The sequence below is a fragment of the Protomyctophum bolini genome, assembly GCF_963924005.1.
Source record: "Protomyctophum bolini genome assembly, chromosome: 6".
In the NCBI taxonomy this organism is placed as follows: domain Eukaryota; kingdom Metazoa; phylum Chordata; class Actinopteri; order Myctophiformes; family Myctophidae; genus Protomyctophum; species Protomyctophum bolini.
Window position 1 is genome coordinate 6940251 of NC_137867.1, and position 11120 is coordinate 6951370.

Below are 11120 nucleotides of genomic sequence, written 5' to 3' on the forward strand. Positions count from 1 at the left end.
TGAGCACACCATAATCAAAGTAATCCTTAATCACGTTCCATCATTCAAGGGCTTCTGGATAGAAATGAAACAAGACTCTGTGACTGTGACCAGCTGCTACACTGATGCAAGTCGGCCCCGGCCTCCGATGAGAAGCTGCTATATACCGTCAAACCATAGCGAGGGAAAGCCAAGATACATGACTGGGATATCCTGCACAACACAACACTACAGTGGAAATAGAGCCAAGCAAGCAGACTCCATCCAGTCCCAACATATACCCTTTAGTTCACAACAAGGTGGCACAAGAGATGCTATACGTTCCGTCCCGGAGGACTCATCCACGGCGGCATCTAGGAAGCAGGAGTGGAGTCTGCGGGGCCCTCCCGTATGCATCGCTACATGTGTGACGGCGTTGAAGGAGAGGACATACCACGCCGGCAGTGGACCCTACACTGAACCGCCTGCTCACTTCTTCAAAGTGGGGCTTGACAGACAGTGGACCCTACACTGAACCGCCTGCTCACTTCTTCAAAGTGGGGCTTGACAGACAGTGGACCCTACACTGAACCGCCTGCTCACTTCTTCAAAGTGGGGCTTGACAGACAGTGGACCCTATACACTGAACCGCCTGCTCACTTCTTCAAAGTGGGGCTTGACAGACAGTGACAGTGACAGCGTGCAGAGTGTGGGGAGCCTGAGCAGTCTGCCGAACACATAATTAACACCTGCCCCTGTACAGACCACCTTCGGAGGCCCGGCCTCTTCCACGTGGGACCAGAGACAGATTATAAATGATGTGTGACCGTATGCACGTCGGTTCTGAAACTCTTAACAGCAGTAAGATGGTGAAATTGTGGCTGCTATCTCAACACCACACCATTAGTTGCTATATGCTGTGTGTGAATATTACAGAGAAAGCTGACGATATTCTGCATGCCCATACAGGGCCTGTCAAGTCATCACTTACAACACTGGAACAGTATACCGGCCCAGCCAGTCAAACTGTCAACGAAAGAACACAGTCAACCTGTGCAAGCACGCACGCACACACACACACGCACGCACGCACGCACACACGCACACACACACACACACACACACACACACACACAACTGTGTCTATAAGAAACAACATCTGCATGTCCCCAGAGAGTCAAAGTTAACCCATTTTGGGCGGGAACCCCTTTTGGTTTTTTAAGTATTATACTTTAGCTATTGAAAAATAGCAGATCTACAAGCTCCATAGCGCGGCACCGAGTGCCGTGCGACAAGCTTGTAGGTCTGCTATTTTTGAAAAATCGTAAAAATGTGGTGCAAATCTCTGAATATATATTCTTTCAGAGCAAACGTTTTTAACTCATATCTGGAACAACATATTTTCAGATGGGGGTCGGCGGCCAAATACAGATCATTTTTGGGGTTCTTGACATGAAATACTGAGCACCACTGATATAGAAACATTGGTATTTCAGAAAACTGTTTAATTTCGATGCCAGGCCTAAATGGGTTAAAGGAGAGTGGAAGACAGGAGCAGAAAGAGAACAGACAGACATCAACGCAAAGAGGACACGTCCAGAAACAACACAGAGAGCAGCTGATATTGGTTAGGTTAGAATGATTTACATTGCGCTCTGTATGCAGATGCTTTGGTAAATACCTGGGGTTGTGTACTGTACAGGTCACTGTGCAATATGACATGCATAATGTCTTGCAATTGCTGATTCGGCCTAGCACCATGGACACATATGTAATATAAATAAATATAATCTTTTTGACCAAATACCTCAATATTGATATTGAAACGACATTGTGGGGATAATTGATGCTTTCACAAAATATTGAAATAAATATAATCATGTCATGCCTATATAATAACTAAGAGGGAAAGGCAAATAAAAGAACAGGCAGAACATTCCATTGCAGCCTTTAAAAACCAGGAAAAGACAACACATCATAATATTACGACATCCAAAATCATGAAGCAACCTAGCCTGAAAAAACATATATACAGTACATAATCTGATCTCTACTTTGCAGATGTTCAAATGGCTCACTGAAGACGAAACATTGACTGCCTGACAGAATCACCTGAGTTTCCTTTTCTTTTTTATCTTTTAGTTTCATCCCAATAATCAATGGTCAAGAATAGAATGCGCATATACACAGACTTGCAAAACAATCAAAGTCCAGACTTTGCTACCAAAACAAGCCCAGGAATATCCCACAGTGCGGTCTTGAAATAGGCTAGTTAAAGTTCCATGCTCTAAGTATGTAGCTATAGGCTAAATGCTGATGTTTATCGCAGTAACGGAATCAGCAGGCACAGCTAAAGGGCTAAAAAGGTACGGGTCAAATGAAAAGAGACAATCCCTATTAGTAGGAGCTCAATTACACCCATCCTGATCAAAGTGATTGAACCGACCGACATTGCCCTGCATGCTTAGAGACTGCCGCTCTCTCGCTATAGTGGGGCTAAGAAAGTGGTATCAGCAAAGTCCTATATATGCACATGTACTGTAGGCCTATACCTACAGTATATAGAAAGAAACATAAACCAGTGCATGTCCTCTGAGAAGTCTGGGAGTAAATATAAACGTTCCCCAAAGAGCTTATAATGCCATTTCTAAAGGACCGTCTTGTCTTGTTTTTATCCCACTGTATGACCATTTCCCAAATCATATCCGACATACAGTGTTTTGATTTTCGAGTCATTTGATTGATTTAAAACTTGCTTCAAATATGTAATCCTACAAAATGAACTTTACTACTTTACTTATATATCGTCCCAGTTATTGGTAGCTACAACCAGGCCTGGAATTTCATCCTTTTAGGGGCAAGGCCACTTGGCCTTTAGTGTGGTCAACTTTTTGAGGGCACAAGGCCGAGTGCCAGGGCATGAAGGCCATCAATTAAAACAATGATTTTAAGTCCCCGGTCATAATTATTTTAGCTTAAAGGTTCAGAACATTGGTTCTGAACAGTGCTTCTTAAATAAATAATCACAGCTTTAAATAACAAAACAAAAAAAGTAGCTACTGTTACATGTTTTGGGGTCCAAGTCCAGAGATGAAAATCATAATGAAATGGCCTAGGACCCTGTCACCCTAGGCTCATTCATATACATTTAATGTGGGGGTCCTTGAAATGTAAATGGCAGAGGATCACTGGGTTAAACTGTGAGTTAATTCACAGAAAATACAATGACAGTAACTTTTGAATAAGGGCTTGGTTTAGAAAAGCCTATACCAAAGACGATCCAGTGCCTCCCTATACTTGGTACTCAGCATCAAGGGTTGGATTGTGGGTAAGTCCCTGCGACATAGCCTACTAGGCCAGGGGTTCTCAACCCATGGGTCGCGACCCCTCGGGGGGGGTCGCCAAATTATTTGGGGGGGAGTTTACATATAGTACGTGGTGCATGCATAAACTTTCCTTAATGATTATATCTGGTTTAAGTATTAATTTATGATATATTTTCTCTATTATTATATGGTTATTTTTTACAGTCAGTTTGTATTGGTGGTGGGCAGGGGGACGGGGCGGGGGTCGCGAGACATGGCCAAAGCATTTCCGGGGGGTCCCCAGGCCAAAACGTTGAGAACCCCTGTACTATAGGCTATACTGTCATGTCCTGGGACCCCCTGTCATGATGTACTTCAAACCGCTGCATGGCACGCTACAGGACAGACTCGCTATATAATATGCAGCTGAAACATGCCACATTATCACTTGAATTTATGTTTCCAAATGCTGCGTGTCAAATTGTGCATCAATTGAAACGTGCAGCTTTCATTTACCATATGAAGTGGTGCTGGAAGCCTTAGTAAGGCCATGATGGCACACATCATCAGTTGCAGTGCTTTCTGTATACTGTGATTGTGCAAGTGTGGGCAAGCACATTCTTGCACTGTTGCATACAGACATTTCCCCTTATTTGCAGTTTACCATGGCATGTTCCCTTTCTCCGACAAAACATCCTCCCATTAGCCCTATCCAAACGTATATATATATATATATATATATATATATATATATATATATATATATATATATATAGGGTGTGTGACTGTGTGTGTGTGTACCAGATAGCCTATTTGGAAACAGAAATAGAATAGAATTGTGGTGGACGGTCGGGTATAGTGAGTGACAGTCCTGATACAGTGAGTGACAACTAAGTGCCATGTACATTAATATTACTAGGCCTGCTATACTGCTTACCCAGTCTTCGAAGTGTTTGCTGCCATTGTGCAGGATATCTTCAAACTGGATGATGCAGTTGGCCACGAAGTCGTCGTATCCGATGGGCGCGTCATGGAACACAGACAGTTCGATTTTCCTCCCGTCGTAGACCTCGGTGGTGAACTCGTCGTTCCACGCCGGACTGTTGGTCTTCTGCTTGGTGGACGTCTGGCCCACCCTGGAGTCGTCCACGTTCAGGGCTATGTACGTGTCCAGCAGAAACGTCTGCGTCTTCGGACCGACGGCATGTCGAAGGGACCAAGCCGTCGGTTTCAGGTCCAGCGCCTCGCAAATCTTGATTTTCAGCAGCCCATTGAACACCACCATGGCGGTGATGCGGACACAGCTGTCCAGATATGGAACACCGTTGCTGTAATAACTCCTTCCAGTTTTGGCCAAAATGCGGTCCTTGCTCAGTCACACGGCAACCAATTATAAATGTAACGGTCCAGACAAAGCGATGCTTTTATGGCCTTGTCGCTATAACGTCACGCTATAGTAGCCTATTATAATTTAAAGTCATATTTCTATACAGTCACACGAACACGACATAAACAGCAAATTATGCCAGCCCTGGAAGTGCACCAAACCAGAGCATGCATGCAGTAAACAATAGCAACAGTCAAAAAGAAAATATTAAATATTGAAAAGCCCCAAAGTCATGGTCTTGACCCCCCCCGAAGCAGAAAAACAACTCCGTTAGTTAGGGCTCTGTCTGACTCTGCCTGCCTGTCTGTGGAAGCACTGTTCTGCACCGCTGGGTGGGAGAGAGAGAGTGGGTGGGAGGCTCCGCGCCGCGCATTCGGGATGTTTCTGCAAAAAGTCTAGCCCGCTGCACTGCGGATGAAGCGGCTTGTATACAGGCTATACAACGGGCGACAAGCGTACACTGTGTCAATGTTGCCGTTGGGGGCCTCTGATCCGTTCCTCCTCCGTTCTCCCTGTTTCATCCACTGTTGTTGATCTTTACTTCCTGACTGTGGCTGTGTGGTGGACCCTCTACCTCCTCCTGCCTCCCCCAACTCACTCTCTCTCTCTCTCTCTCTCTCTCTCTCTCTCTCTCTCTCTCTCTCTCTCTCTCTCTCTCTCTCGCTCTCGCTCTCTCTCTCTCGCTCTGTCTGTTTGGTGCAGGAAATGCGCAAAATACGTCAGTTTTGTGGGAGCCTGCCCTGCCTGCATCCAGCTTGAAGTTGTGTTGTGTCAGACTCAGACGGATGACTACTACACATACACATAGACATAGCTATAAACGTAGGCTATGTAAATCACAGAGAAAACAGGATCGGTGCACACTGCGGGACGCAAGCACGCACGCACACACACACACACACACACACACACACATACGCGTGCGCGCACACGCGCACACACACACACACACACACACACACACCAGGCACGCAGCATATATGCTACAGTTACATTGACATTTCAAATCCCTCACCTCAGGCTCTCAGATTTTATATTTTAGTTACGTGATTCATAAAGGCTACTGTATGATGGAGCTATGCAGCTTCCTCAGCTGACTATTTTGAGAAAAGTTTATTCAGCCTGTCTAGCCTATAACTAGGCTATGTGTTTGTTTCTCTTTACCTGCTATTTCTTTGATTGCTCATTAAGACTGACGGACAGTCTTAAAGTAATATAGGCCTATAGGAGTTTATTCAGTGGGGTGTATTGATAGTCGAGCTGTCTCTAATGAACAAAAAATACATTTCCAGGTCGGCTAAAGGTTGCCAATTTCAGAGAGTAGGTCTACCTATTTATCAGATTCTAAATGTATAAAGTTCCAGTTCAAAATTAGTTTCTTTGTGTAGGCCTACTACCGGTATTTACATCTCTGTCAATCATGATGTAAAATGTATTTTATGTTTACGAAAGAGGAGACAAACAGTCCCATGTTACTGAACTGAACAATAGTGTAACAATGATTACTAATAGGGAGATATTTAGACTATAGTTTTAACATAAAACTGCATGGGTCCCTACCTATTTATTTTTAGTCTAGCTACCTCACACTCCACTGCCATTTCAATTCTTGACACTCAGTGCTCTCTAGTGGTGATTAATCTGAACTTCAAATTGTTTTGGGATTGGGAACCAACCAGCACCCATACCCAACTGGACTGCAAAAGTAGCCTATGGGCACTACAGTCTTGGGGCTTGAGTGACACTCTCAAATGAACGATTTTCTTCTAATGACGAACGTTAGCCTACAGCTGCATTTAGTTTACGGTACGTCCATAACGCTGCTCTGACTGGCCTATGGTATGTTTTTGTGTTTTCACAAGTTACAAGTGTGTAGTAGAGTGTAGTAGAGTAGACTATATAGTCTTACCGTTCCCGAAGTTACGGGGCTATGTGTACTATGCAGCGTTCGGTCACACAAACGCACTTCTTTATTCAATCCTACGGACTAATAGCCTACATTGCGTCTCGCACTTCCAGCTGACCACTGTATTCTTCATCACACATTCTGCAATCTGACTTGAGTTTAGTGGAAATCCAGTGACATAGAGATACAAAATATATTATAAGCAGGACTGTTGTGACAATTTCCTGTTAGTTTATTATGGACACCCGAACTCTTATAGAAGGTAAAGAAGCTACCAATAAGTCAAGCAATCACTGTCCTTGGACCTTTTAATATAAGCCCAGTCCACAACTATGCAAGTTGCAGACCCGGGGTGCCTTTGGGGATAATTGTTACAACTAGTACAGATGCACTGTGAATTGTGGTGGACTGGGCGTTAAGGGGAATGGAATATTTCACACATAATATACACAAAGTGTGTAATGGATTCGTAGGGACCTATATAGAAGAAGGACATAAGACTACTGAAACAGCTATAGTGTGTGTCTCATGTGACAGTGACCAAGCATTATCCATGGCAAACTTATTTGCAGTTTTGGCTGCTTCTTTAATGTGTATTTTGTGTATTCCTGAAGCAAGGTGGAACAATAAGCTGGAACAAGTGAACACGTCAGGGTATTAAGAGAGCAAATGACAACAACAAAATGACAACAATCTTCATCATCATAACATTGCCGTGGCTGTTAAACGAGGCCAGGCCACCTGACGAAGACCCAAAGGGGTCGAAACGTTGTCATCCTTATACCTAATACAATTCCTGTGGGAGCTACAAACAGTCCTTCTCCTGTAGCCTACATATCCTTATGGAACCATGAGGGAGAGGGGGAAAACACCACGAGAGTGACGAGTGATCAGTCAAACATGTGTTCTCTCCGCAGTAAATAAAAAATCTGTCTGTATGCGATGATCTGACCATTATTATTTTGATTACACTGTCATGCTCGTTTGAGGACAGGTAGAGAGCAGAGCATAGTAAAGTTCGAGGTAACACACCAGTGAATCGCAGATATCTGATAGGTTTGATGTATGTAATTTCCAGCAGAGCCACGCCCACGCGTCAACATCACCACGTGTTAAAAGACCTTCTACCACTGGTGAATAGTGAAGAAAAGTGGGGGGGGAAAGCAGAGCATGGTCTAAAGTGCAGCAGGTAGATATATTTAATTATGAGTGAATAAATAGATGTGCAGTCTTCACTCTGCATTCATTGTTTCCGTGTTGCTTTGAATGAAAATGTGTTTGACGAGGCTCTTTCATGGCCAAATCCCTCTTGAAAAGGGTTAGTTTTTTTGCCAATAAAGTATTTAATCTATGTTAAAATGTCAGTTTAGTTACCATAGCAGCTTGTCTTCTGCTGCTGCTGTTGGATGCGTTTGTGTTCATGGTAACCGATGGGAGCTGCTGCTTCCTCTACTACACACAACACATTGTGGAGAAACATTCTTCATTTTCAGGACTTTTGTCTTTATTTCAAAAGGCACAAAGAAAAAAACATTACATTATCTCATCAATTCAACTGTTTAAAACTGTATGAATAGTTATAGTTAAGTGACAGCCGTCGACTTCACAGTAATGAAGGTGCATTCAGTTCCAATGCGCTTTGAATGGGTTTCATGCCTTCATAATGGACTATATGTACAGTATACCAACTTCAATGAGGTGTTCATCCAACAATAGAGATAAGTAACACAAAGAAAAGGATACAATACAAAGTAAAGTTGCTTAACTGTGATTTAAAAAAAATCTTTAAATCTTTAAATCTTAAAAAAAAAAAAAAAAGATGGTAATATATCACATACATAATTTTTTTTTTTGGAACAATAACCTCCTATTTACACTATGGCTTACTGCTCATAACAAACACTGTTCTGTAAAAAAAAATATAAACAAAACACAAAGCAAAAATGGAGGGATTACACATTAGCTTGAATGACAAAGCAAGATTATTCATATTAATACCCTAATCGCATAAAATATGTAAAAGTAACAATTGTATAGCAACCACTGACTATAGCCCTTCATCAAGTTGACTATTTTAATTATCCTACATACACGACTATTTACGTGTTGCTGTTGCCTGCTTGGGATATTAATTCTCGGGGCATGGTTCCATAGAGGAACCACAGAGAGCATCCTGACTGGATAGGCGGCGGTTGAGCCTGACGTTTGGGACGGCTAATATTTGTAGTATTATACAGCGCCAGCATGGATGACTGACCGTGACACTACATAAATTGATTTAACCATGCCCCCATAACAAGCTAAATAAAAACGCAACAAGGCTTCCGTTTCAAAATCACATCTTCTGTCTGTCCTCGTTTAGCTATGGTCTGTGTGGACTGGGAGGAATTATTTCTATTTACAACCACAAACACCAGGTAAAGTACAGTACTTGTTCGTCTGTCTGTTCCTGTCAATCTTTTTTTTCTTTATTTATTATTTATTTTTTTGCCCCTTTTTATCCCCAATTTCTATTTACAACCACAAACATCAGGTAAAGTACAGTACTTCTGTCTGTCTGTTCCTGTCAATCTTCTTTTCTTTTCTTTTTTCCCCCTTTTTTTGCCCCCCACACACATTTCTGTACATTGTCACAAGCTCACCTGGAGATCATACCGGGAGGATGTAGAGCCTTCATCTTACTACTACTTAGGATTATGTGCAGTGACTATATACATTATATATCACCCTCCCCGCCCGGCTTCTCTACCCCGAACATGGGCCAAATGTGTTTGTGTACATGCTCGACAAAGCCAGATGAGGTGGATTCGAACCCCCCTAGACTCCGCAATGGTGGGCACAGCTACTTTACTGTGCCACCCGAGCGTCTCAAGTGTCTATGGGGCCTGGACTCCTGTCTCAGCACTGGGTCCAGCTTCAACAACTCCTTGTTGATCTATCTCTTCATACTGGTGGTATTCTGTCTCCTCACTGGGTCCAGCAGCTTCAACAACTACTTGTTGATCTATCTCTTCATAGTCTGAGTCGTCTGCCTCTTCAATGGAGCCAGATTCAACAACTACTTGTTCATCTATCACTTCATACTCGATGCCAACTTCAGAATCAGAACCAACAACATTATAATACTCGATATCAATGTTCTCATTTCCGACATTATAATGAACCGTCGCAGTGTCCCACACTCCTGCATTATGTCTTCTGCTGGCCTGGAGAAACACAGAAACACCCAACGTTAAGTCACTGAATCACATCTGGCTGAAAACCCTCCTATCTCTCTCCTAACTCTGGTTTAACTGTGATTTATACACATTCCAGTCTTGTGTTGTGTAAAGATGTATTACCTGCCAGAGACAATAGAGGGCATGGATGGGTACCAGCAGCACCAACAGCAGCACCAACAGCAGCACCACCACAGTGACTGTAACTCTGCTGCTGTCGTCCTCAGGTGTCAGAGGGACTGTAGGAGGGACTGTAGGAGGGACTGTAGGAGGGACTGTGAAAAATAAAACATCATCAAATCATGTAAGAACATTTGATAAACTTTCATGTTTGATTGAATCATGCCTGACGGAGATTCATATTGTGAGTTTAACCCATTTAGACCTGAGGCCGATTCTAAATCAGATTTCTGAAAAACCTGTGTTTCTATGTCAGTGGTGCTCAGCCTTTTTCATGTCAAGGACCCCCCTCCCCCTGCCACCAGAAGCAAAGATTTGAGTTAAAAACATTCACTCTGAAAGAATATATATTCAAAGAATTGAGCCACATTTTCAAGATTCATCAAAAATAGCAGACCTGCAAGCTCGTAGCGTGGCACTCGGTGACGCGCTACAAGCTTGTAGGTCTGCTATTTTTCAACAGCTAAAGTATAACATTAACGCTTAAAACACCAAAAGGGGTTCCCGCTCAGAATGGTTTAACGGAAATTTCATTCAGGTTACCTGTGACGACGGTGAGAGAGAGGATGTCGCTCTCAGAGGAGACATTGTGAGAAAACACGTTGGTGTGATTTATAACAACGTCGATGTGATAAGCACAGCTGTAATTCCCTTGGTGGCCGGGGCCTGCTTCGAAGAACAGGAAGTTGGCAGAGTGATTGACAGCTGGCTGGGTGTGGTTGTGTGTGCTGTTGGCTCCAGTGAAGGTGAGGTAGAAGGAGCCGTCTGGGTACTGTGGCAGGATGGAGCAGCTGATGCTGAAGTTGGAACCTTCCAACACCTGCTGCCCCTGCTGCTGGCCCTCAGAAACCCCGTTTAGAGACACCTGATGCCCCTGCAGCTGGCCCTCAGAAACCCCGTTTAGAGTGGGGAAGACGCTGATGTTTGGCTTAAACAGAAGATCTGTAACAAGACACGAGTGATTGAATTATAGTACAGCAGATATTTACATTTACAGTATAGAGTAGCCAATGAGATGGAACCAAGATTAGAGATCCAACATATTGTATGGCTTTTGCTTAAATTAGACGATGCAAAAAAGTTATTTTAAATTCATTCAGAAAAAGAAACATCCTGTTTCTATGCTGTAGATAGGTATAGGTTAAGTGAGTAGGCAAGTAGACGGA

At 43.2% G+C, this 11120-nt stretch overlaps 1 protein-coding gene and 1 long non-coding RNA gene across 2 annotated transcripts; both read right to left on the reverse strand.

Annotated features, from left to right (window-relative positions):
• Positions 1-938: 938 nt before the first annotated feature.
• Positions 939-5252, reverse strand: LOC308317612 (protein kinase C epsilon type-like). Its single transcript, XM_080766750.1, has 2 exons — positions 4201-5252; positions 939-1009 (listed from the first exon to the last, which is right to left on the reverse strand). The coding sequence occupies exons 1-2, from the start codon at positions 4546-4548 to the stop codon at positions 980-982; spliced, it is 378 nt and encodes a 125-aa protein (XP_080622876.1). The 5' UTR covers positions 4549-5252; the 3' UTR covers positions 939-979.
• Positions 5253-8327: 3075 nt separating this feature from the next.
• LOC308317614 lies at positions 8328-10581 on the reverse strand. Its single transcript, XR_013964274.1, has 3 exons — positions 10498-10581; positions 9898-10049; positions 8328-9762 (listed from the first exon to the last, which is right to left on the reverse strand). It is a non-coding gene; the product is annotated as an uncharacterized lncRNA (long non-coding RNA).
• Between the last annotated feature and the right edge of the window lie 539 nt (positions 10582-11120).